This window comes from Bubalus kerabau, chromosome 20 (genome assembly GCF_029407905.1).
Source record: "Bubalus kerabau isolate K-KA32 ecotype Philippines breed swamp buffalo chromosome 20, PCC_UOA_SB_1v2, whole genome shotgun sequence".
Lineage (NCBI taxonomy): Eukaryota > Metazoa > Chordata > Mammalia > Artiodactyla > Bovidae > Bubalus > Bubalus kerabau.
In genome coordinates this window covers 50,288,788-50,315,623 of record NC_073643.1, presented here as the reverse complement: position 1 = coordinate 50,315,623, position 26,836 = coordinate 50,288,788, and the positions used below count along the sequence as shown (strand labels likewise).

General features: G+C 47.9%; 1 protein-coding gene across 1 annotated transcript in view; it reads left to right on the top strand.

The window, feature by feature from the left end:
• The window catches only part of DNAH1 (dynein axonemal heavy chain 1), an 87,592-nt gene that overhangs the window by 25,242 nt on the left and 35,514 nt on the right, over nucleotides 1-26,836 (top strand). Inside the window, exons 10-26 of the mRNA XM_055557473.1 lie at nucleotides 11,643-11,800; nucleotides 12,321-12,532; nucleotides 13,212-13,510; nucleotides 15,218-15,368; nucleotides 16,038-16,231; nucleotides 16,327-16,552; nucleotides 16,987-17,106; nucleotides 17,474-17,556; nucleotides 18,635-18,776; nucleotides 19,238-19,393; nucleotides 19,777-19,975; nucleotides 20,063-20,316; nucleotides 20,894-21,106; nucleotides 22,638-22,802; nucleotides 23,729-23,850; nucleotides 24,005-24,110; nucleotides 24,680-24,859. Coding sequence (XP_055413448.1) covers nucleotides 11,643-11,800; nucleotides 12,321-12,532; nucleotides 13,212-13,510; nucleotides 15,218-15,368; nucleotides 16,038-16,231; nucleotides 16,327-16,552; nucleotides 16,987-17,106; nucleotides 17,474-17,556; nucleotides 18,635-18,776; nucleotides 19,238-19,393; nucleotides 19,777-19,975; nucleotides 20,063-20,316; nucleotides 20,894-21,106; nucleotides 22,638-22,802; nucleotides 23,729-23,850; nucleotides 24,005-24,110; nucleotides 24,680-24,859 — 2,980 coding nt within the window. The remainder of the gene's footprint in view (nucleotides 1-11,642; nucleotides 11,801-12,320; nucleotides 12,533-13,211; nucleotides 13,511-15,217; nucleotides 15,369-16,037; nucleotides 16,232-16,326; nucleotides 16,553-16,986; nucleotides 17,107-17,473; nucleotides 17,557-18,634; nucleotides 18,777-19,237; nucleotides 19,394-19,776; nucleotides 19,976-20,062; nucleotides 20,317-20,893; nucleotides 21,107-22,637; nucleotides 22,803-23,728; nucleotides 23,851-24,004; nucleotides 24,111-24,679; nucleotides 24,860-26,836) is intronic.

Here is a 26,836-nt window from a genome sequence, read left to right as displayed (position 1 = left end):
GAATTTTACAGTGTTAGCTCTTATGTTCAGATTTGTGATCCATTTTGAGTTAAATTTTGTATATGGTCTTAGGTAAGGGTCCAACTTCATTCTTTTGCATGTGAATATCCAGTTTTCCCAGCACGATGTATTAAAAAGGCTGTCTTCCCCATTGAATGACGTTGGCACCCTTGTTGAAAATCATTTGGTTATTTATGTGAGGGTTTATTTCCGGACTCTGTTTTCTATTCCACTGGTCTATTGGTCTGTCTCTATGCCAGTACCACATATTTTGATTACTGTAGGTTTGTAATTATTTCTGAAATTGAAAAATGTGTCTTCCCACTTTGTTCTTCTTTTTCAAGTTTGTTTTGGTTATTTGGGGGTTCCTTGAGATTCCACATGAAATTTAGGATGGATTTTTCTGTTTTTGCAAAAAATGTTGTTGAGTTTTTGATAGGGAATTGCCATACTTATTTCTCCATGTGAGCTTTAGTATCAACTTTTCTAGGTCTGTTTTGCAAATGTTTGGTATTTTTATTGGGATTGCATTATATTTTTAAATTGCCTTAGGTATAGCTGATGTCTTTGGGATCTTAAATTGACCTATCCAAGAACAAGGCATGTTTGTCCATTTATTCAAGTCCACCTTTGTGTCTTTCAGGAGTGCTTTAAAGTTTTATTCATGTAGGTTTTGCATATTGCTCATTAAGTATTGGATTGACCAAAAAATTTGGTTTGCATTTTTCCATACAGTGTTACGGAAAAACCCAAATAAATTTTTTGGTTAATACAATATTTTATCTTCTTTGTTGTTATGAATGGGCTTTCTCTACTATTACGTCTACTGATTGATTTCTTTGTATTAATTTACATTCTGTTACCTTCTTGAAATCATTTACTGTTTGAGTTTATCGTTGATTCTCTAGGGCTTTCTAAGTGCACACTATCTAGAAATAGAGATAGTTTTACTTATTATTTTCCAATTCTTATTCTTCTGATTGGGCTTCCCCAATGGCTCAGTGGTAAAGAATCCGCCTACAATGCAGGAGCCTCAGGAGATGCAGGTTTGGTCCCTGTGTTGGGCAGATCCCCTGGCGGAGGGCATGGCAACCCACTCCAGTATTCTTGCCCGGAGAATCCCATGGACAAAGGAGCCTGGAGCGTTACAGTCCATAGGGTCGCAAAGAGTTGGACACAACTGAAGAGACTTAGCACGCATGCAGTCTTCTAATTACTTTCTCTTGTCTAATTGCAGTCTCTAATTCCTCCAGTAACAATATTGGATAGTAGTGGAGACAGTAGGCATCATAACCTTGTTCCTAATGTTAGTGGAAGTACCTCTAGTGTTTCTCCATTAAGAAAAATGCTAGCTTTGGGTTTTGTTTACTTAATAATGTACCTGTTGATTTCTGTTTTCTTAAATTTTTGTCATATATTTCTAAATACATTTAAATGTATTAAAAATGTCATACATTTTAAAATACCAATGGAGATAATCATGTTTGTCCCCTTAGATCTATTCCTGTGGTGAATTATATTCATTGATTTCCTAATACTGAGTTGGACACAACTGAGCAACTGAACTAAACTGAATATTGAAACAAACTTGCAATCCTTTAATAAATCTCACTTAGCCATGGTGTATCATTTCTTAATGTAGTATTAGGTTTTGTTGGTTAATAAGCTATTTAGAACTTTATCATTGATATGTGATGCTGGTCTGTAATTTTTTTTTGTACTGTCTTTAACAGGTTTGAAGCAAAGTTATACTTACTTCACATAAAGAATTTTGACATTTTCCTTCAGTACTCTGGAACAATTTATATTGCATTGGGGCTATGTGGTCATCCTTTCATAAACCATTTGGACGTGGTGTTTTTTTAGTTTTTCTGTAACTCAATTTTTCTACAGAAATTGGTCTATTTAAGCTTTCTTTTTCCAATGGAGTCAAATTTGTTATATTTTATTTCTCTGGAAAATCATCATGTTGTCTAGATTTTAATATATATTTGCATAGAAATTTGCAATATGATTTAAAATCTTTTTAATTTTAACATTGTCTTCCTTAGTCACCTCTTATTTTGTAGAATTTTGTTCTCTTTTTTACTTTATTAAGTTACTTGTGATTTGTTTGGATTATTAATTTAAAAACAGGATTTAGGATTATTAATTTGATTGACTTTATTGCATCTTTATCATTCTACTTTTGTTTTTATTATTTCCTTCCTTTTGGCTTATGTTTTGCTATATTCATAGTCTGTGTGCACGTGTGTATTTGTGCTGGGTGTTTAATTCACTTATTTACATTCTTGTTGATAAATGGGTTTAAGGCTATGAATTTTCTTCTGATAACTTTAAAAATGCAGTAGTCTACTGATTCTGATATGTAGTACTTCATTTTTTTCAATTACAAAAATTTGATTTTTATTTTCTATTTCATCATAGACTTTAATATAAGGTTTTAACTTTTTTCCGTATGGAAACTACTTGCTAAAATGTTAGTAATTTCTAGTTTTGTTGTATTGAGATCAGAGAGTGTTATTTATAATGTTTCTACTATATAGAACTTGCTGGTATTTTCTGTATGACAGTGTGTGATCAGTGTTTGTGAATGTCCCAGCTGCACTTGAGAAGAGGTGTATCCCTACTATTAGGGTACAAAGTTTTATATATACGTATACTCTGTAAAAATCTACCTTATTGGTTATATTATTTACATCTTCTGCATCTTCACTTACTCTTGTCCAGTGAGAGAAGTGTGTTATATTGTCATTATAAATGGATATTTTTAGCATTTAAAAGTATCCTTGATCGGGTCTAATGCTTTTTGACCTGAATTTTACTTTGCTTGATATCAGAATTGTAACTTGGTGGGGGCTTTTTTGCTGTTGTTTCCATTAAATATATGTATATAGATATAATCTTTGCCCCTCCCTCTATTTTCAATCCTTCTGAATTAGTTTGTTGCAGGTAGGTCTCTTGTTTTCACCATATAGTTGGGTCTTACTTTGTGAGTCAAACTAAGAATCTTTTTCCTTATGAAAAGTGAGTTAAGCCCATTCACTTCTATGGATAAGGCTGATAGGTTTGATCTCTTCTCTGTCATGTTGTTTCACATTAAAATTATTATGAGTGTTATAATACGATATTGTTTCTTTCTCCTCGTAACGCGTTTCCTTTGTTCTTTTACTTAAAATTTTTCTTTTGGTATTTAGGACAATTTGTACCTTTATTTTACTGGTTTCTTTTGTGCTTATCCTTTTACAGTGCTCATAATTTCCTGCTTCCTTATTTAACCTTCTCTCCAGTCTGTCAGTTTTTGATGTGTCTGCTAACCTTCTATTTCCTATGCAACAGTACTTGATCTTGATCATTTTACTTATCTCATCCCTTTTTCCTCCCATTTTAAGTTGGCTTTTTCTAATTAGTATTCTAAGATAATATTCTTCCACTTTCATCTCTCTGTGTTAATCTTCAATCTACTATATTAAGTATATGAACCGTTTTCCTGAAGTTTCCCCTGTCATCTTGCAGGAAAGGCGATACCCTCTCCCTTCCTATACTCTTCTAGGTTCTTGGCTGGGTGTCAGTGACAGAAAACAGATTAACAAGAGAGAAGCTTGTTTGAGTTTTACATGACATGGGAGCATTCATATGGAAATAAAGATGAAGAGGTTAAACCTGAGTGCTTTTATACTGGGTTTGATGAAGAATGGAAGGTTGCGGGAAGTGTGATAGGACAAAAGGATATGAACTGAGTCACCCGGGGGACCTTAACAAGGTCGGCACATTCCTGTTCCTCTTGGCCTCCTCCATCCTGGAGCTAAGGATGTCTCCTTCCTCCAGGTAAGGGGAGCTATCTCTCACTTGAGGGTCTTATGACCTGCTTCAGGGGAAGGTCAGAGAATCCTTCCTGCACCTTCTGTTTTTGTGATCCTTCAGCTTAGATCATTCTATGCCGAGGTACCATGTTTTTGGGTGGTGTGTCCTGAACCCCATCAGTCTCTTGACTGGTTGAAGCTCCTGGAAGATTCCTTATAAAGGGCTCAAAGGTATCGTGTTATTAGAGTTCTTGCATGTTTAAAACTTGAATGACAGCTTGACTGGATATAAAATTCTTGGTTCATATACTTCTATTCCTTGCTTTTAAAAATGCTATTCTCTTGTCTTGCTTTGTATGTTGTTTTTGAGACATCTGATGTCAAAATCCCCTTCACTTGTAAGTTGTTTGATTTTTTTTTTTCCCTTGGAGGCCTTGGAGATTTTTTTCGTCTTTAGTCATTTTACTAGGGTACATCTTAGAGTTGATCATTCTGGATATTTTTTCCTGGGTACACAATTGGCCTTTTAAATGTTTAAATTCAGATATTACTTTATTTCTGGAATATTTTCTTGAATTGTTTTTTAAAATATTAGTTCTGTCCCATTGTTTTCTTTTCATCAAAGACTCCATCCATGTTGCTTCTTATTAACCTGTTTTTTAAAAAAACTTTTTTTCTTTTCAATTTATTTTTTTATTGAAGGATAATTGCTTTACAGAATTTTGTTGTTTTCTGTCAAACCTCAACATGAATCAGCCATTGGTATACATATATCCCCTCCCTTTTGAACCTCCCTTCCATCTGCCTCCCCATCCCACCCCTCTAGGTTGATACAAAGCCCCTGTTTGAGTTTCCTGAGCCATACAGCAAATTCCTGTTGGCTATTTATTTTACATATGGTAATGTAAGTTTCATGTTACTCTTTTATACATCTCACCCTCTCCTCCCCTCTCCCCATGTTTGTAAGTCTATTCTTGATGTCTGTTTCTCCATTGCTGCCCTGTAAATAAATTATTCAGTACCATTTTTCCAGATTCCGTAAATGTGCATTAGAATATGATATTTATCTTTCTTTTTCTGACTCACTTCACTCTGTATAATAGGTTCTAGGTTCATCAACCTCATCAGAACTGACTCAAATGCATTCCTTTTTTATGGTTGAGTAATATTCCATTGTGTATATGTACCACAACTTCTTTATCCATTCATCTGTCAGTGGACACCTAGGTTGCTTCCATGTTCTAGCTATTGTAAATAGTGCTGCAATGAACAATGGGATACATGTATCTCTTTAAATTTTGGTTTCCAGGGTATATGCCTACTAATGGGATTGCTGGGTCATATGGTAGTTTTATTCATAGATTTTAAAGGAATCTCCATAGCATCTTCCATAGTGGCTGTATCAATTTACATTCCCACCAACAGTGCAAGAGCGTTACCTTTTCTCCACACCCTCTTCAGCATTTATTGTTTGTAGACTTTTTGATGATGGCCATTCTGACTGGTATGAGGTGATATCTCATTGTGGTTTTTATTTGCATTTCTCTAATAATGAGCAATGTTGAGCATTTTTTCACGTGTTTGTTAGCCATCTGTATGTCTTCTTTGGAGAAATATCTGTTTAGGTCTTTTTCCCACTTTTTGATTGGGTTGTTTGTTTTTCTGGCATTGAGTTGTATGAGCTGCTTATTGCTTCATTTGCTTTTATTTTGTCCCATTCTGAGGGTTGTCTTTTCACCTTGCTTATAGTTTCCTTTGCTGTGCAAAAGCTGTTAAGTTTAATCAGGTCTCACTTGTTTACTTTTGTTTTTATTTCCATTACTCTAGGAGGTGGGTCATGCTTTGATTTATGTCATCAAGTGTTCTACCTATGTTTTTCTCTAATAGTTTTATAGTTTCTGGTCTTACCTGTAGGTCTTTAATCCATTTTGAGTTTATCTTTGTGTATGATGTTAGGAAGTGTTCTAATTTCATTCTTTTACATGTAGCTGTCCAGTTTTCCCAGCATCATTTATTGAAGAGGCTGTCTTTGCCCCATTGTATATTCTTGCCTCCTTTGTCAAAATTAAGGTACACATAGGTGCATAGGTTTATTTCTGGGCTTCCTATGTTGTTCCATTGGTCTATATTTCTGTTTTTGTGCCAGTACCATCCTCTCTTGATGACTGTAGCTTTGTGGTATAATCTGAAGTCAGGAAGGTTGATTCCTCCAGCTCCATTCTTCTTTCTCAAGATTGCTTTGGCTGTTCGGTGTCTTTTGTGTTTCTATATGAATTGTGAAATATTTTGTTTTAGTTCTGTGAAAAATGCCATTGGTAATTTGATAGGGATCACATTGAATCTGTAGATTGCATTTGGTAGTATAGTCATTTTCCAATATTGATTCTCCCTGCCCAGGAACATGGACTATCTCTCCATCTGTTTATGTTGTCTTTGATTTCTTTCATCAGTGTCTTATAATCTTCTGTGTACAGTTCTTTTGTATCCTTGGGTAAATTTACTCCTAGATATTTATTTCTTTTTGTTGCAATGGTGAATGGAATTGATTCCTTAATTTCTCTTTCTGGTTTTTCATTGCCAAAGCAATCTTAGTATATAGAAATGCAAGGGATTTCTGTGTATTGATTTTGTATCCTGTAGCTTTGCTAAGTTCACTGATTAGCTCTAGTAATTTTCTGATACTATCTTTAGGCTTTTCTATGTATAGTATCATGTCATCTGCAAACAGTGAGAGCTTTACTTCTTTTCCGATCTGGATTCCTTGTATTTCTTTTTCTTCTCTGATTGCTGTAGCTTGGACTTCCAGAACTATGTTGAATAATAGTGGTGAAAGTGGACACCCTTGTCTTGTCCTGATCTTAGGGGGAATGCTTTCAGTTTTTCACCATGGAGAATGATGTTTGCTGTAGGCTTATCCTATATGGCCTTTACTATGTCGAGGTAGGTTCCTTGTAGACCCATTTTTTGAAGAGTTTTAATCATAAATGGATGCGGAATTTTGTCAAAGGCTTTTTCTGCATCTATTGAGATTATCATATGGTTTTTATCTTTCAACTTGTTAATATGGTGTATCACATTGGTTGATTTGCATATATTGAAAAATCCTTGCATACCTGGAATGAACCTAACTTGATCATGGTGTATGAGCTTTTTGATGTGTTGCTGAACTGTTTGCTAAAATTTTGTTGAGGATTTTTGCATCTATGTTCATCAGTGATATTGGCCTGTAGTTTTCTTTTTTTGTGTTGTCTTTGTCTGGTTTTGGTATCAGGGTGATGGTGGCCTCATAGAATGAGCTTGGAGGTGTTCCTTCCTCTGCAGTTTTTTGAAAGAGTTTTAGAAGGATAGGCATTAGCTCTTCTATACATGTTTGATAGAATTCGCCTGTGAAGCCATCTGGTCCTGGGTTGTTGTTTTTGGGGAGATTTTTGATCACAGCTTCAATTTCAGTGCTTGTAGTTGGGTTGTTCATAACTTCTATTTTTCCTGGTTCAGTCTTACAGGATTGAACTTTTATAAGAATCTATTTCTTCCAGGCTATCCATTTTATTGCCATATAGTTGTTCATAATAGTCTCTTATAATCCTTTGTATTTCTGCACTGTCTGTTGTAACCTCTCCTTTTTCATTTCTAATTTTGTTGATTTGATTCTTCTCCCTTTTTTTCTTGATGAGCCTAGCTAAAGGTTTGTCAATTTTATCTTCTCAAAGAACCAGCTTTTAGTTTTATTAATCTTTTCTATTGTTTCTTCCATTTATTTCTGCTCAGATCTTTATGATTTCTTTCCTTCTACTAATTTTGGGGTGTTTTGTTGTTCTTTTTCCAGTTGCTTTAGGTGTAAAGTTAGGTTGTCTATTCCATGTTTTTCTTGTTTCTTGAGGTATGGTTGTATTGCTATAAACTTCCCTCTTAGAACTGCTTTTGGTGCATCCCATAGGTTTTGAGTTGTCGGGTTTTCATTGTCATTTGTTTCTAGAATTTTTTTGATTTCCCTTTTGATTTCTTCAGTAACCTGCTGGTTATTTAGAAACGTGTTGTTTAATCTCCATGTGTTTGTGTTTCTTTTTTTTTCTCATAATTAATATCTAGTCTCATAGCATTGTGGTTGGAGAAGATGCTTGATATGATTTCAGTTTTCTTAAGTTTACTGAGATTTGACTTGTGACCCAAGATGTATATCCTGGAGAATGTTCCATGTGCACTTGAGAAGAAGATGTATTCTTCTGCATTTGGATGGAATGTCCTGAAATCAATACAATCCATCTCATCTAGTATATCATTTAAGACTTGTGTTTCCTTATTAATTTTCTGTTTTAATGATCTGTCCTCTGGTGTGAGTGGGGTGTTAGAGTCTCCTACTATTATTGTGTTGCTGTCAATTTCTCCTTTTATGTCTGTTAGTGTTTGTCTTATGTATTGAGGTGCTCCTATATTTGGGTGCATAGATATTTACAATTGTTATATCGTCTTCTTGGATTGATCCCTTGATCATTATGTGATGTCCTTCCCTATCTAATATTCTTTATTTTAAGGTCTATTTTGTCTGATATGAGGATTGCTACTCCAGCTTTCTTGTGCTTCCCATTTGCATGGAATATATTTTTCCATCCTCTCACTTTCAGTCTATATGTGTCTTTAGGTCTGAAATGGGTTTCTTGCAGACAGCATATATATGGGTCTTGTTTTTGTATCCATTCAGCCAGTCTTTGTCTTTTGGTTGGAGCATTTAATCCATTTCTATTTAAAGTAATTATTGACATATATGTTCCTATGGCCATTTTCTTAATTGTTTGGGGTTGATTTTGTAGATCTTTTTTCTTCTCTTGTATTTCTTGACTATATAAGTCCCTTTAATATTTGTTGTAAGGCTGGTTTGGTGGTACTGAATTCTCGTAACTTTTGCTTGTCTGAAAAGCTTTTTATTTCTCCATCAATTTTGAATGAGGTCCTTGCAGGTTACAGTAATGTTAGTTGTAGATTTTTCCCTTTCAGTACTTTTAATATGTCCTGCCATTCCCTTCTGGCCTGCAGAGTTTCTGCTGAAAGATCAGCGGTTAAGCGTATGGGGTTTCCCTTGTATGTACTTGTTGCTTCTCCCTCGCTGCTTTTAATATTCTTTCTCTGTGTTTAGTCTTTGTTAGTTTGATTAATATGTGTCTTGGCGCGTTTCTCCTTGGGTTTGCCCTGTATGGGACTCTTTGTGCCTCTTGGACTTGATTAACTATTTCCTTTTCCACGTTGGGGAAATTTTCAACTATAATCTCTTCAAAAATTTTCTCATACCCTTTCTTTTTCTCTTCTTCTTCTGGGACCCCTATAATTCGAATGTTTGTGCTTTTGATATGGTCCCAGAGGTCTCTGAGACTATCCTCAGTTCTTTTCATTCTTTTTACTTTACTATGCTCTTCAGAAGTTATTTCCACCATTTTATTTTCCAGCTCACTGATTCGTTCTTCTGCTTCAGATATTCTGCTACTGATTCCTTCTAGAGTATTTTTAATTTCAGTAATTATGTTGTTTGTCTCTGTATGTTTATTCTTTAATTCTTCTAGTTCTTTGTTAATTGATTCTTGCATTTTCTCCATTTTGTTTTCAAGGTTTTTGATCGTCTTTACTATTATCATTCTGAATTCTTTTTTAGGTAGTTTGCATATTTCCTCTTCATTTAATTGGACTTCTGTGTTTCTAGTTTGTTCCTTAATTTGTGTAGTATTTCTCTGCCGTTTCATTTTTTTTTTAAACCTTATTGTGTTTGAGGTCTCCTTTTCCCAGGCTTCAGGGTTGAATTCTTTCTTCGTTTTTGTTTTTCCCTCCTAAGTTTGGTCCCGTGGTTTGTGTAAGCTTCATACAGGGTGAGGTTTGTGCTGAGTTTTTGGTTGTTTGTTCTTCCTCTGACGGGCAAGGCTGAGTGAGGTGGTAATCCTGTCTGCTGATGACTGGGTTTATATTTTTGTTTTGTTTGTTGTTTAGATGAGGTGTCCTGCACAGAGTGCTACTGGTGGTTGGGTGATGCCGGGTCTTGTATTCGAGTGGTTTCCTTTGTGTGAGTTCTCACTATTTGATACTCCCTAGGGTTAGTTCTCTGGTAGTCTAGGGTCTTGGAGTCAGTGCTCCCACTCCAAAGGCTCGGGGCTCGATCTCTTATCCCCAGGGTCCAGAGTTTTTATCAGGGTCTTATTGACACAGAATTGAATATGACCATGTATGTAACACTGTGGTTTCCGAGTGTGATGACAGTTTAAAGGCTGGGGTAGCCCCTTATTAGTTCCAGGGTGCAGGCAAATTGTTCCGCTTCTCTGACCTTCAGTTTCCTCGTCAGTTCCAGCCTCCTTTCATCTCTGTTACTTTCTCCATAGTCCAGACTTCACTATCATCCTCTCTTGGACTGTGATAGAGACCTTCTAAATGCCACCTTTGTCTTTCCTGCCAGGCTTCAGTTGATTTTGGTCATAAGAGTTAAAGTGTGCTGTGCGGAGACATGGGTCAGCGATGGCCTGCTGCAGGGTCAGGGGCACTCTGCCTGTTTTTAATTCAGCAACTTTCTGATCCTTTTCTGTTCTTTCTTCTTCTCATTTTTATTCTCTTGGTTATATTCCTAATTTTCATATATTATTTTATTACCTTTTAAATTTGACTGTATTCTTCCTTGGACACCTTAAAATTATTTAGCTTTCCTTCGTTAGATAATTTAGTTCTATTTTTCACTGAGTCCAACTAAATATCATTTCTTTTCTTCCTATTATTTGCCTATACCCATGTTTTATTTCTTCATGTGTCCAAATGCGTGTTTGAAAAGATACACTTTAGTTTGAAGTGTTGTATTAGTTTTACTCTGCTTTATCTTTGTTGAAAGGTATGTGAGAATTTTCATCAAGTAAGGTGTTTTCTTTTTCTTACAGCTGCCTTATATACATATAGTCAGTCTTTCACCTACTCATTTCATGGATTTGGAAAGATGCACAAGATTTTTAGTTCTAGTGCGCCCTCTTGTGTTAGTATAGCAAACTGGCTTATTAATTTTTAAAAAAAATACATGGCCATGGTGTGTGTGTGTGTGTGTGTGTGTGTTGCGGGTAGGGAGGTGGGGAGAGTCGTGTGTCCTCCAGGATTTTGTTCTCTCTTGCAGGATTCTTAATTTTCACTTGTTTTTCTAGCTGCCTCACACTCCCAATCTCCAAAAGACCCCTTTCCTGTTAACCTTCCCCATTTACAAGTCATGCCTTTCAGAGACTCCTACCTTGAAGGAGCGCTGCTAAGTCCCTTTTAGTAAGCGCCCTGATGTACCTTGTTTGGTATTTTTGCAGTTAGGAAACATTTTCTCTTTCTGGAGGGATTTTAGAGCCATCTTGGGGCTACCACACTTCCCTCCCCGCAGTAGTTTTTTTCAGACTTCCCTTGTTCTCCATGAAGGCTTGCAGCTGGAGTGTGAGTGAGAGTACACCAAGAGTTGATGTTTATTTTTCTGCTTGAAGATAATGTGAGTTTGGATGCTCTCTTTATTCTAGTTATGCTAAAGGTGTAGGTTTTGGTAAATATTATTTGTTCTTCTTGCTTTGGTTTTCCTTTTCTTTTTTTAAAAAAATGTATCCGGGGAGAGTTGAATTGATGTCACCATCGTTACCTTGGTTGTCCACAATTCCATTTCTTAAGTTTTGTATCATTTAGAATATCTTTGGCTATAAATTACAAAGGTGCACGCAAGAATGCAGAGGGGACACCCTAAACTCATGTCCCCAGGTGGGTGGCAGGGCAGAGCCGTGAGCCCAGCCAGCCTGCAGTACGCGGGTGGCAGGGTGTGTGGAGCTCGCTGACTCTGCCCTCTCCACTCCCTGTGGGCAGGGTTCTGGAGCACCTCAGCAACCTCTCTAGGGAAGTAAACCTGGACTACGAGCGCAGCATGAACAAGATCAACTTTGACAAAATCGTCTCCTCCAAGCCGGAGACGTTCTCCTACGTGACTCTGCCTAAGAAGGAGGAGGAGAAGGTGCCCAAGCAAGGTGAGGATGGTTGGGCAAAGGTGGTCCCATGGCCACCCCTGGCCAGAGCCCTCCAGCCCCTCCCTCTGGGACCTCCCTGTCCCCAGAACTCATCCCCTTCTTTTCCCACCTGCTTGGAGAGCTGGGGTTTAGGATCAGGGATCAGGTGGTGGTGAAAGAAAGTGCTTCTGAAAAGTCTGGTGCAGAAATGACTGGGTACATGGATAGGCCCAGGGGCTGTGTGCAGGGTGAGCTAGAGGGGGTGGGGAGGGAGCCCACGGTTCTTACCCAGCTTGAAGGGGCCTGTGACCCAGAGTCACCTGGAGGGAATTGGTTTACCCATCCCAGAATGGGCACTTCACTGTGGGGCCTTGGGGTCACCCAGGTAGATGATGGGAAAGAAGAGTTTCCAGGGACATGGGTGTCTCTTCCAGAGAGGAGGCAGGAATTGTCTCCCCATCATTACCTGGGAGATTGGCCCTGATCCCTGGCCCATCCAAGGCTGGTCTGACACTGGCCCTTGTCCCCCCAACCCTGGTAGGACTGGTGAGTGTACCCAAGTACCCTTTCCTGGAACAGAAGGCGGACTTCACCTTCATATCCCTGCTCACACGGTCGGAGGTCATCACGGCCCTCAGCAAGGTGCGGGCCGAGTGCAACAAGGTGACCACCATGTCCCTCTTCCACTCGAGCCTCTCCAAGTACAGCCGCCTGGAGGAGTTCGAGCAGATCCAGTCGCAGACCTTCTCCCAGGTGCGTGGGCATCCAGGGGACGGAGGGCGGCAGCGGGCCAGGGCCTAGGAGCTGTTGGACACAGACAGGGGCCCTGGGAAGCCTGGGAGTCCATCAGCTGAGAGCTCCTGCTCTCCTTGAAACCAGGCCTTGCCTCTTCCTAGACCTTGCAGGAGACTGGGGCGGCCACCAAGGGGGTGGTTCATCTCAGAAAAGGACAAGCAGCGTGGGCACCTTTTCTAGTCGTGCTCTGTCCAACACTGGAGGCATCTGAAGCAGACTCCTGGCCTTGGAAAGGGGAGCAGGAGCCCCATACACCCCTATATCTACCTGAGCATGAGAGCATGAGGGGCGAGGGGTGTACGGCGTAAGGGAGACAGGCACGAGCAGGACTAGGAGGAAAGCGTCTTCTTCTCTTTGCTCCACTCTGTGCCTCGCTGTCTCTGTCTGCCTCATTCTCCGTGTCTCTCCGTCTCTCCCTTAACTGCTGGGAAAGCCTGGCTTCTGCTGCCCCTCCCTCCTTCCCCTCTCCCCTCTCCCACAAGCCCTGGTCCCCAGTGGGGAGGCAGGCAGGAGGTGTTGGTTGGCAGGGCTTGGCAGTAAGCTGGGGTGGGGGGGGCCGGTCGTCTGAGTCTGGAGGGTCCCCCGCGGCTGCGGGCGGCGGGCCCGTCCATCACGTGATGCCAGCCGTGGCCCGCAGGTGCAGATGTTCCTAAAGGACAGCTGGATCAGCACGCTTAAGGTGGCCATGCGCAGCAGCCTCCGCGACATGAGCAAAGGCTGGTACAACCTCTACGAGACCAACTGGGAGGTGTACCTCATGTCGAAGCTGCGCAAGCTGATGGAGCTGCTCAAGTACATGCTGCAGGACACGCTGCGCTTCCTGGTGCAGGACTCCCTCGCCAGCTTCTCGCAGTTCATCAACGACGCCTGCTGCAGCGTGCTTGACTGCGCCGACGACATGGTCTGGGGCGAAGACTTAATAAACAGCCCCTACAGGTAGGGCTCGGCCGGGCGGAGCCACCTATCGACACCAGCACTGTTCTTTCTCAGGCGCTGGTAGCTAGGGCAGCGCAGGGTTAGGGAGAATGGGGCCGCCAGGGGCAGGGTGCCCAGCTCTGCCAGGTCCTGGGTGCCAGGGGTAGGGGTTGCTCCCCTGGTTGCTGGGGGATGTCCCAGCACCTCCGGCTGGTGTGTCTTCTGGTGACCTCCATCTCTCAATCTCTCAGTCAGTCACTGAGTTCCCCAGTAGAGAAATGTTTATTTATTTACTTTTATTTTTGGCTGTGCTGGGTCTTCACTGCTGCACGCAGGCACTCTCTAGTTGAGGTGAGAGGGGTCTACTCTCTAGTCGCAGTGCTTGGGCTTCTCACTGCGGTGGTTTCTCTTGTGGAGCACGGGCTCTAGAGCACGTGGGCTTCAGTAGTGGTGGTGCCCTGCGGGTTTGATTGCCCCACTTCATGTGGGATCTTCCTGGACCCAGGATCAAACTAGTGTCCCCTGCTTTGGCAGGCGGATTCTTAACCACTGGCCCACCAAGAAAGCCCGAGAAATGTTTTCTGAGCACTTGCCATGAATTAGGCAAGGTTCTAGGGGAACAAGAAAGGCATGGCCCCTGCTCTCACCTGGGCACAGAGAGCAAGCAAAGAAATAAACAGATACAGACAGTCCTTGCTGATCTTGGTGGGCGCTGAGACAGACCTGGGAGAGGGGGTGTTGGCAGGGAATCAGGGAGGACGTGGCATCTGAGCCAAGAACTGAGGATGAGACGAAACCCGGTCAGGGGATGCTGGGGAAGGGGCACCAGGCAGAGTTATGCAAGGGAGAGAGAACTTGGAGCCGTCACGGAAGGAAAGGCCAGTGGCTTCGGCTGGAGCAGGGCAGGCAGGGATAGCTGGTCAGGACGACACAAGAGAGGTTGCGGGGACCAGGCCAGGTGATGCAGAGCCTCCTGGGGTCATGGTTGGGGGCTGGGTTTATTCTAAATGTGGTCAGCAGCCATCAGAGGGGAGTAACAATCTGAACTACATCCCCAAACCATGCTTTGGTTTTGTGAGGATGAGTGAAGCAGAAGAGAAGTTGGACCATGGCCCTGGCCCTTGTCTAGACACAGGGCGATGGGCTGGTAGGGCAGATTGGGGCAGCGCGTGGGCCGCAGTGCTGGGGGAGGGCAGACGTGTGTGGGGAGGGGGAAAGGCTGACTCCTAGCGTTCACTGAGCCCTTGTGGGGACTGGTGGGAGGCAGGGAACACAGAATGTCTGAGATGCTCATGCGAGGTCAGGGTGGTAGCAATCCAGAGCATGGACAGGCTCAGTGGGGATCCAGGCTTGAGGGTCGTTGCCTGTGATGGGGTGTCTGGAGCTAAGGGTGGTGGGCTCCCAGGGAAGGTGTGGGTGCCACAAGCGCCCAGGGTCTGGCTGACCTGCCCTGATGACCTTGGGACCATGTGGAGGTCCTCCCTCTCCCTGGTGCCCATGGGCCTCTGGGCAAGTGGCCGGAACAGAGGAGCCTGTCTGGCTGGTCTGGGTCTTTCTCTCTGGTAACGTGGCAGTTTCTGGGAGGAGGGCAGAGGCAAGTCTCACTCATGGAGAAGCTCCAGAGCCATCAGACCGCAGCACAGGCAGGGGCTGTGCCTCCTGTGTGCGTGCCTCTTCAGGCCCCTGCCCACTGTCCCCACCCCCTCCCCCCGGCCACTGTCCCTACAGGCCCCGCAAGAACCCGCTGTTCATCGTGGACCTGATGCTGGACACCTCGGGGGCGCACTACAGCACGCCGCTGGAGCAGTTCGAGACTTCTCTGCTCACCCTCTTTGACAAGGGCATCCTGGCCACCCACACAGTGCCCCAGCTGGAGAAGGTACAGTGGGTACTCATGCCTGGGTGCTGCCATAGCGTCCAAGCAGCTCACCTCCACCGTGGGCCTCCCACCCAGCTGGCAGCATGCTCCGCCCTGTAATTCTTGAATAGCTCATTTAGTCCCCACCACCTGCCGAACTGGGAACCATTAACATCCCCATTCTGTAGAGGAGGCTTGGAGAAGCCCAAGCTCACCTAGCTGCAAAGGGTCAGACCTGCGACTGGAGTGAGGCTCGCTCACTCCTGCCACAGCCATGTCTGACCCAGATCCCACCCAGCTCCTGACCTCTCTGGATATAGACACAAACCCACCTCCACTCTCGAGACCCCTTCTCAAAAGCCCTCATTCCTCATCACAGCACAGCCCGCCACGCCAGAGCCTCTGAAACCCAGTCCCCTCTTCTTTCCCTTGCTGCTTAGAGCCACCAGCAACGTGGTTGTCTCGTTGCCCTGGGGCTGAGCTAGGGAAGGCAGAGGAAGATGCTGCCGCTCAGTGGGCATCACAGGGCTTGTGTTAGTCCATAGCCCCATCTAGGGGACCCAACAGGAAACCCTCTGCCCTCACCACCACCCCAGACTCCTGCCCACTCAGTCTGAACCACACTCCCACCCCTCTGCCCACCTGCCCCGTGGCTCATGCAGCTCTGTGCCCCTTCCCCCTCGCCCCCAGCTGGTGATGGAGGACATTTTCATCAGCGGCGACCCCCTGCTGGAGTCGGTGGGGCTTCACGAGCCACTGGTGGAAGAGCTGCGGGCCGTTATCGCCAACGCAGTGCGCAAGGCCATGATCCCCCTGCAGGCCTACGCCAGGGAGTTCAGAAAGTACCTGGAGCTGAACAACAACGATGTCAACACCTTCCTCAAGTGCGTGCACGTGTTGGAGTGTGTCTGCCTGTCTGGGTGACCCCCGCCCACCCTCTCACCACCCTCTGCCCCTCGTGGGTGCCTGCTGTCCCCAGGGCCTTCCAGACGCAATGCCCGTCAGCCGAGGAGGTGCGGGAGGTGGTGCTCACCCACCTGCACGAGAAAGAGATCCTGGACAGCTCGCTGCCCAGCAGCATCATCATCGGGCCCTTCTACATCAACGTGGACAACGTCAAGCAGAGCCTGTCCAAGAAGCGCAAGGCCCTGGCCACTTCCATGCTGGATATCCTGGCCAAGAACTTGCACAGGGAGGTGGATAACGTAAGTGCCCGCCTGCCCAGCCCCAGCGACTTCAGCAGCACGTGCACCCGTGCATGCAGAGTGAGGCTCAGGGCTGTTGCTGGAAGGGTCTGGAAGTCTCCTTGCCTCGACCCTGCCAGGGGTCCCCATGAGAGGTCCCAGGAGGTGGGGGCTCCTCTCTATTTCCCTGGACTTGTACAGACCTTGGGACCCCTCACAAGGAACCCCCTGAGATGGATCAGTTCACAGAGCTGAGGGTGTGGTGCTGGTACAGGAGGCTGTGGAGGAGGGGACGTGCCGGGTGACCCTCAGCTCCACAGTGAGCTGGCAGGGAGCACCCCTTCTCAGATTGCACTGAAGGATGTGGTGGGGTGGGGGCCAAGAAGGAGGAGCAGGGCCCTGGGAAGGCAAGAGAGGGGCCCGTGGCCTCCCCAGAGTCCTCCCCCTCCTGCCAGATCTGCGAGGAATTCCGCAGCATCAGCCGCAAGATCTACGAGAAGCCCAACAGCATCGAGGAGCTGGCTGAGCTTCGCGAGTGGATGAAGGGTGTCCCTGAGAAGCTGGTGGGGCTGGAGGTGAGGTGGGCCCACTGGGAGCTGGAGGAGCAGGAGCCGGGAAGCTGGGAGTGAGGTGGACACACAGAGGACAACTGGGCTCTGAGGGTTGGGAGGCTGGATGCACGGTGGAGATTCGGAGCTCTGCTGTCTGGGAGGTCAGCAGGGCGGAGGGCATGGGTCGGGGGCTGGAGGTTGGAGGTGTGGTGGCCACGGCCCCAGGACCCCCAAGCTCAAAGCTAGGCTTGCAGCTGGCATCTACTTCACTGTCCCAGGCCTCACCTCTCCGAGAGAGGGCAGCCTCTCCATAGCACCCTACCACTCTGGGGAGCCTGGTCCGGTTATCCTCCCAGGCACACATGGTTCTCATGGCTGCCTGTACATGCAGGAGCGGATTGTGAAGATCATGGGCGACTACCAGGTCATGGATGAATTCCTTTACAACCTCAGCACTGAAGACTTCGATGACAAGTGAGTGGGAGGTTGGTCCCCACACCAGGTGGGTGGTGGATAGCAGGAGGTAGGGGAAAGAGGTACCGAACCACATGGCTGCAGGCCACACCAGAGATGCCCTGCTGAGATGCTAGAGGCCATGGCTCCACGTGGGCCAGGGCCATCTGGCCAGTGGGGCAGAAAGAAGTCTGGCCCCTTTGGTCTAGGGACCCTGCTGCCCCCAGCCTATCTCCATCCTCTATCCCGTCAATGCTGATACACATGTGATCTCTGGGCTTACAATCCCCTTGTTTGTGGTTGAGGCCCGTGAGGGTCCCTGGGAGCACAGAGAAAAGGCAAAGCCCAGCCTGATGGGTGGCCCATGGGGAGGAGCACTGGCCCCCCCACCTCAGCTCAAGAGCCTCGTGGGAAATGACCTCTGGTTGGGACAACCTTACTCAGGCCTGGAGTCCCCTTGCCCAGCTGTTGTACAGACTGAAGGTGCCTCCAGGTTGCTGGGGCATGGGAGCGACTGGCACTGTTTCCTGAGAACCCTGCCCAGGAGCCCTAAGTCACCTGCTCTGTGGGACATCCTGGTGCCTAGGGCGGCCTCTGACAGGACCTGCAGCCTGAGGCCACCTGCATGCAGAATCCCTGAAGCCCGCAGAGCCCCCACGTCAGCCTGGCAGAGGGCATTGATATGAAGGAAGCAGGTCTGGTATCCCTGGCTGATCACCAAGGAAATAAAGGCTAGAGACTGGCACTTTGCCTCATCTGACCTGAGGCCCCTGCAAGCCTGGGGTTTAAGAGCGAAACTCAGGATGGCTTCTCTCACGTCAGCCACCACTCCCTCTGTGTCCTGTCATGCACTGGGCACATTGGGTGTGCATCTCCCTGCACATTGCCCGTGACCCCAGGACGGGGACCACTTCCCCTGCCAGGCAGCTGCACTCCGCAGGGTGGCAGAGGCTGCCTCAAGGCTCACTTCCACTTCCCTGTTGCCCGGCCCTGGCTGCTCCAGCTGCTGCCCAGATCCCCCGTTTCCCCTTCAACCTGGCCTGCCACCCCATGATTTCAGTGTGACATCCCCACCATTCCCCATCCCCGCTCCATCCAGATGGGCTGCCAGCAACTGGCCTGCTAAGATCCTTGGGCAGATAGAGCTGGTGCGGCAGCAACACTTGGAAGATGAGGAGAAGTTCCGCAAAATCCAGCTTATGGATCAGAACAACTTCCAGGAGAAGCTGGAAGGGCTGCAGGTGAGGCTGGGCTGAGGACGCAGACACACACACCCCACACCCTACACCCCCCCATACCTCTCCAGGGCTGTGCCTTGCCCCTCGCAGTCAGGAGGTGCTGTGTCAGTGGTTGCTGGACAAATGAACAAGTGGCTAAAAGAATGAACTGAAGGCCAGAGAGCTGCCTAGGCAGCAAGTTCCTGGGAAATTCAGGGTCTCAGAGAGCCCCAGCTCTTCTGCTGTATCCTGGTGCCCCAGTGGGCATGGCATTCAGGGCACCGGGTCTCATCTGACCTTGTCATGTTACCAGGGGCAGTCAGCTGCCTGTGAGGGACCAGGAACCACCCCCTCCAGGAGAAAGTCCTCTCCGAACTGGGAGATGTTGATGCTCTGGGGACCTCGGGTTCCCTGGATTTGAGCAGGGATACATGGGCATAAGCGGGGCCGCAGAAGCCCCTGATCCCTCGCTCCTTGGCCCGCAGCTGGTGGTAGCTGGCTTCTCCACCCACGTGGAGATTCTGCGCGCGCATGAGATCGCCAACGAGGTGCGGCGGGTCAAGAAGCAGCTGAAGGACTGCCAGCAGCTGGCGATGCTCTACAACAACCGCGAACGCATCTTTGGCTTGCCCATCACAAACGTAGGCCTACCCGCCCTGGCACACTGTCCCCCAGCCCCAAGAAAAGCTCAAGGAGAAGCCCGCGGCCTTTGCGGCCACCTCTGGAACCAGCCACCAGCTGGCAGGGCCCTGCCATTTGGGGGGGCAGGACTGAACAGGCTGCCGAGATGAGCTTACCCACCCTGTGGTCCCCAGGGCGAGGAGGCTGGCTGGACCCCCAGCAAAAAGCAGGAGGCTCAGCACAGACCTGGCTCAGCCACTCAGAGCCCAGACGTGGGGGAAGGAAGAAGGGAGGCCAGGCCTGAGTCCTTGGGGACTGAATTGGGGACGGCAGCCAGGAGCAAGGAAGTGGGGGCGGCCAGGAGGAGCAGCCCGGCCCAGCCCCAGTTCTTCTGCCCCTGCAGTACGACAAGCTCTCCAGGATGGTGAAGGAGTTCCAGCCCTACCTGGACCTCTGGACCACAGCCTCCGACTGGCTGCGCTGGTCTGAGAGCTGGATGAACGACCCCCTGTCAGCCATTGATGCAGAGCAGCTGGAGAAGAACGTCATCGAGTCCTTCAAGACCATGCACAAGTGCGTGAAGCAGTTCAAAGACATCCCAGGTAGGCAGCCCAGCCAGCCCGCCACTCCCCTCGCCCCAACCCTGCCTCAGCCTGCTGCCTCTCACCCCTGCCCGCCCTCCCCTGCAGCCTGCCAGGACGTGGCCTTAGACATCCGGGCCCGCATCGAGGAGTTCAAGCCGTACATCCCACTGATCCAGGGGCTGCGCAACCCTGGCATGAGGAACCGGCACTGGGATGTGCTGTCCAACGAGATCAACATTAATGTCAGGCCCAAGGCCAACCTGACCTTCGCCCGCTGCCTCGAGATGAACCTGCAGGACCACATCGAGAGCATCAGCAAGGTGGCCGAGGTGGCCGGCAAGGAGTACGCCATCGAGCAGGTGGGCAGCCCCAGCAGGCCCTCCCTGCCCCACCCACATGCTGCCCGATGGTGTGGGAAGGTGACAGTCCTGGGCCCCATACCTGGGGTCCCTCACCTCAGGGATGAGCTGCATCTTACTAAGTGTGTTAATAATGTGTGTGAAGTGCTTGGCACAGTGTCCACCAGCCCCGTTATTACTCGTTATTCCTCTCGAGTTATTCCTCCCTCAGGAATGTGCTGAGAGCATTGCCTCACTTAGCAGATGAGCAAATTAAGGCTCAGAGAGGTTCAGCAACTGGCCAAGGCGGCCTAGCCAGTAAGGGCTGGAACTGGGACCAGAGCTCCTAACCAGTGACTTAGCTGCCCCACAGCATACCAGTACACGCATGAGAGCATGTGAGAGCGCATCTGCCCTGGATTCCGACGAGGGCCCATGGGGGACTTGTTGACTAGACAAGATGAGAGTTTACAGAGGGGGCTTGACTGAAGGTCCTGGTTGAGCAAAGCCTGACTTTCCCTGCCCAGTGCTGCTCAATGTGGGCCCGCTCTTTCTGGGGACCCAACCCTGTCTTGTACCACCCGCCCCCCACCCCCAGGCTCTGGACAAGATGGAGAAGGAGTGGTCCACCATCCTGTTCAACGTGATGCCCTACAAGGAGACGGACACCTACATCCTCAAGAGCCCAGACGAGGCCTCGCAGCTGCTCGATGACCACATCGTCATGACCCAGAGCATGTCCTTCTCACCCTACAAGAAGCCCTTTGAGCAACGCATCAACTCCTGGGAGACCAAGCTGAAGCTGACTCAGGTGGGCCTTCCTGCCCTCTCCTCCCCCACCCTGCTAGTGCCCTGTCCCGAGGTGGCTCCTGATGATGTTCGGGTGGGGCTGGACGTGGTGAAGTGCCTTGCCCAGGTTTGCCCAGCTCCTGGCTCTCTGACAGGCCCCTTGGTCAGAGGAGGCAGACTAGAATGGGGCTCTCCATCTGAGGTTGGGCTGCTGGAGTTGGCAGTTCAGGGCTTGGAGATGAGGCCAGAGTTTGGTCCAAAGCTGCCCTTAAAGAGGAGCACAAGAGCTGCCCCCAGACCCCTGAGTGCTGCCTGGGCTTGGGGCAGCTGGGACCTCCAGGCTTGGGGCTTTCTGGGCTGGACACCACGAGGCCTGAGGCTCCTCAGTGTCTCTTCCCACTATTCCCTGAGCCTCCCACTCCCACTCCTGTCTCATTTGGAGCCGCCTTGGGGTGAGGGCACCAGGGCACTGGGGATCACTGTTCTTTAGGGCTCTCGAGGCCAGTGGCTGGGGCTATCTGCAGAGCCCTGAGGTCAGTCCAGGGCAGGCCTACTAGTGTGAACCCAGCAACTCCTTCTAGGGGCCTTCCTGGTAGCTATTCAAAGACCTCCAGTGAAGGCCAGAAGCTGAAAGAGGAAGATCCACCTCTCTGTTGCTTGGGTTACCCAGAGAGGCCTGAGGTCATCAGCATTGTCCCTGGGTCCTGTCCTTTGCTGTCCTCTCTCCCTGGAGTCCCATTTCCTCCAGGGACAGCATCAAGCAGCCCTCACAGACTCCCCCACCACCCCCTGCCTGCCGGGTGTTCCCATTGAGGCTTCTGGTCGGTGCCCCTTACAGAGCCCATCACACGTGCTGGGCCCTCAGTGATTCAGAGGCATAACTGGCTGTTCAGAGGGTGGGGGGCTCCTAGAAGGCAGGGACCACCCTCTCCTCTGTTTCCTCTGGAGCCCACGTGGGCCTGACCTGGGCCTGACACAGCTCACAGCTTGTGAAGAAGAGAATGAACTCATAAATGAATGAATGCGTTTGCACTGATAGGGAAAGGCAAGAGACAAATTCGGAAAGGGGATTGTGGAGGCAAGAGGGAAAGGTGACCTGAAGAGGGCTCACTTGTGGACTGATGTTTTAGAGAGTATTTTAGGGGATCTCAAGCTCAAGTCCAAGTACACCTCAAAGAATCCTGGGGTCATAGACCCAGAGTCCTCCCAGGAGAGGAGACTAGTTTGGATTTCCATGCACCGGGCTCTGTATTGTTTCCTCATGGTGTGCTGCTTGGGGTGTGGTTCTCTCACAGGAGGAGCAGCTCCCCTAGCTCTGTTGGAGGCCTGGACATCCTATGGGGGACTTGGGGTTTCTCTGGAAGGCAGGCATCCATGCAGCCCTCTTTGTTCCCTGGAGTCCTGTGACTAACAGCGCCACTTAGAAATTTCCCCATGGGCACAGGCTCTGGCCCCCAGCGCTCTGCCCAGAACTCAGTGGGATAAAATGTCTGGGTCACGGGGGCCAGGACCCAACTTGGGCCGCAGGCCCTGACAGTCCACGCCCTGTCCAGGAGGTGCTGGAGGAGTGGCTGAACTGTCAGCGGGCTTGGCTGTACCTGGAGCCCATCTTCAGCTCCGAGGACATCAACCGGCAGCTGCCGGTGGAGAGCAAGCGCTACCAGACCATGGAGCGGATCTGGAGGAAGATCATGAAGAATGCCTACGAGAACCGGGAGGCGAGCTCACACAGGGATGGGAGGAGGGCAGCTGGGGCACTGAAGAGGTTCCTGGCCTCACCTCTCCCTGAACAAGGAAGACTGGAGGACGAGTCCAAGGCTTTGGTCTTGGCCGTTGTCCCCCTGAGTGGGCTCCCCAGTCTTGAGACACGCCTCAGAAACACAGCACTTCGTGGTTTTTCCTCTTGGAGATTTGCAGTCCCCATTAGTATTTTTAAAGGACCTGACAAGTCCTGCAGCAAATCAAAGTCCTTGGCTTTGGTTAACTGTAGTTTTTTGTTTGTTTGTTTGTTTTTAATATTCATTTACTTATTTGGTTGCATTGGATCTTGGTTGCCCTTCAGCATGTGGGATCTTAGTTCCCTGACCAGGGATCGAACCTGTGTCCCCTCCATTTCAAGGCAGATTCTTAACCACTGGACCACTAGAGAATTCCAACCCTAGTTTTTAATCATAGACTTTTTTCCTGTGGGGCTTACAAGTGATGGAGACAGCCCCTGTGCTAAGTCACTTCAGCCACGTCCGACTCTTTGTGACCCCATGGACTGTAGTCCACCAGGGTTCTTTGTCCATGGGATACTCCCGGAAAGAATACTGGAGTGGGTTGCCATCCTCTCCTCCAGAACATCTTCCCGACCCCGGGATCAAACTCACGTCTCTAATGTCTCCTGCATTGGCAGGCGGGTTCTTTACCACTAGCTCCACCTAGGCTATTATAAATAGTGCTATAGTGAACATTGGGGTACATGTGTCTTTTTGAATTATGGTGGCAGCCCCTGGCTTAGGGCAATTTTCCTGCCCCTCTCTCTTCCCAGGCTCGCTGAGAGTCTCTAGGAAGCATGTATGGGTCCTTCTCTGAGCCCACCTTGCTGCTTCCCAGCCGGACCACACTCACTTTCAGTTTGTCTTTGACCCGGGCCACGCAGGTGATCAATGTGTGCTCTGACCAGAGGCTGCTGGACAGCCTGCGGGACTGCAACAAGCTATTGGACATGGTGCAGAAAGGCCTCAGCGAGTACTTGGAGACCAAGCGGAGCGCCTTCCCCAGGTGGGGGACACCTGGCCCACGCCTGCTCTGCTCCCACCTGCCGTCGAGGCTGGGGCCCAGTACCCTGTCAGGGTGGGGTGCAGGGATGTCGGTAGTACTGGGACAGCTGGGACCCAGGGCTGCCTGACGGCCCTCACCCCCGCCTCCCTGGCAGATTCTACTTCCTATCTGATGACGAGCTGCTCGAGATCTTGTCCCAGACAAAGGACCCCACCGCCGTGCAGCCCCACCTGCGCAAGTGCTTCGAGAACATCGCCCAGGTGGGTAGCTGGGCCAAGGGCTCAGGTGCCCTGAGGGCACTGTCCCAGGGAGGATACCTCTTCTCTCACCCCAAGTCTTTTTAGCAGGGAATGAGATCCCAGGCCCTCAAAGACATCCCTGGGGCCTGTGGAAGGAGGGTCAGCTCCCTCGGCTCAGGGTTGGGGAGCTCTTGCTCCCAGCTCATCCAGGGGTGCCCTGGCCCCCCTGCAATCCACTGAGGTGCTGGCTAGGCTGAGAAACCCAAGAGGTCAGAGGCTTCTGAATCCCCTCGTCCTCATCTTCATCTACAAGGGAGGCCTCACAGGCCTGTGGGAAGGGGGAATGGGGGCCACTCGCAGGGCAGGCTTAGCCTCCTTCCCCGAGTGCGCGGGACCACAGCTGAGCAGGCAGATCCGTCCTGCCCACGAAGAATCAGGGGAGGTCCAGCCAAGGGGAGCTCTCTTCCAGAGGCGAGAGCCACCTTCTGAAGGTGGAGGACACAGGCGGGGTCCACGCTGGGGCTCTGGTGGGCAGGGCCTCTGGACACACTGAGGTTCACCCCACTCTCACTGCTTCCCCCCCACCCCAGCTGCTGTTTCAGGAGGACCTGGAGATCACACATATGTACTCGGCAGAGGGTGAGGAGGTGCAGCTGTCCTTCTCCATCTACCCATCCAGCAACGTGGAGGACTGGCTGCGGGAGGTGGAAAACAGCATGAAGGCCAGCGTGCGGGACATCATCGAGAGGGCCGTCAAGGCCTACCCCAGGGTGAGCCATGCCACCCCTCCCAGAGCAGCCTCCCAGCCTGCTCATCCTTCCATTGGCTCCTTTCTCAGCGCCTTTCTGCTCCATCACGAAGGCTGGGTTACCTGCCTGTGATGACTAAAAAAGATGCACAACTTGAGAGTTGCAGGTTAAGTTTTATTTGGGGCAAAATGAGGACTGCAGCCCGGGAGGCAGCACCTCAGATAGCTCTGAGGGACTGCTCCAAAGCGGCACTGGGGGAAGGTCAGTATATACGATTTTGGTGAAGTGGGAGCTTAATGAAATCAAGCGCTTCCTTTTTTTTTTTTTTTTTCCCCACATGTTTGACTGGTACTTCATTATTTTTTTAATTAATTAATTTATTTATTTTGCTTTACAGTATTGTATTGGTTTTGCCATACATTGACTTGAATCCACCATGAGTGTACATGTGTTCCCCATCCTGAACCCCCCTCCCTCCTCCCTCCCCATCCCATCCCTCTGGATCATCCCAGTGCACCAGCCCCGAGCACCCTGTATCATGCATCAAACCTGGACTGGTGATTCACTTCACATATTATATTTTCCATGTTTCAGTGCCATTCTCCCATATCATCCCGCCCTCGCCCTCTCCCACAGAATCCAAAAGACTGTTCAATACATCTGTGTCTCTTTTGCTGTCTCGCATACAGGGTTATCATTCTTCAAAATTCCATATATATGCCTTAATATACTGTATTGGTGTTTTTCTTTCTGGCTTACTTCACTCTGTATAATAGGCTTCAGTTTCATCCACCTCATTAGAACTGATTCAAATGTATTCTTTTTAATGGCTGAGTAATACTCCATTGTGTATATGTACCACAGCTTTCTTATCCATTCATCTGCTGATGGGCATCTAGGTTGCTTCCATGTCCTGGCTATTATAAACAGTGCTGTGATGAACATTGGGGTACACGTGTCTCTTTCCCTTCTGGTTTCCTCAGTGTGTATGCCCAGCAGTGGGATTGCTGGATCATAAGGCAGTTCTATTTCCAGTTTTTTAAGGAATCTCCACACTGTTCTCTATAGTGGCTGTACTAGTTTGCATCCCCACCAACAGTGTAAGAGGGTTCCCTTTTCTCCACACCCTCTCCAGCATTTATTGCTTGTAGACTTTTGCATAGCAGCCATTCTGACTGGCGTGAAATGGTACCTCATTGTGGTTTTGATTTGCATTTCTCTGATAATGAGTGATGCTGAGCATCTTTTCATGTGTTTGTTAGCCATCTGTATGTCTTCTTTGGAGAAATGTCTGTTTAGTTCTTTGGCTCACTTTTTGATTGGGTCTTTAATTTTTCTGGAATTGAGCTGCAGGAGTTGCTTGTATATTTTTGAGATTAATTCTTTGTCTATTGCTTTGTTTGCTATTATTTTCTCCATTCTGAAGGCTGTCTTTTCACCTTGCTTATAGTTTCCTTTGTTGTGCAGAAGCTTTTAAGTTTAATTAGGTCCCATTTGTTTATTTTTGCTTTTATTTCCAATATTCTGGGAGGTGGGTCATAGAGGATCCTGCTGTGGTTTATGTCGGAGAGTGTTTTGCCTATGTTTTCCTCTAGGAGTTTAATAGTTTCTGGTCTTATGTTTAGATCTTTAATTCATTTTGAGTTTATTTTTGTGTATGGTGTTAGAAAGTGTTCTAGTTTCATTCTTTTACAAGTGGTTGACCAGTTTTCCCAGCACCACTTGTTAAAAAGATTTTCTCCATTGTATATTCTTGCCTCCTTTGTCAGAGATAAGGTGTCCATAGGCACGTGGATTTATCTCTGGGCTTTCTATTTTGTTCCATTGATCTATGTTTCTGTCTTTGTGCCAGTACCATCCTGTCTTGATGACTGTGGTCAAGCACTTACTTTGCAAGAGGTTTTCTCCTAGTCACGAGGGTCTGTCGTCATCATGAAGGGATTTAGTGCTTTTCTAGATAATGAGGAGATGCAATGATTGGGATCATAAAATCTGTTC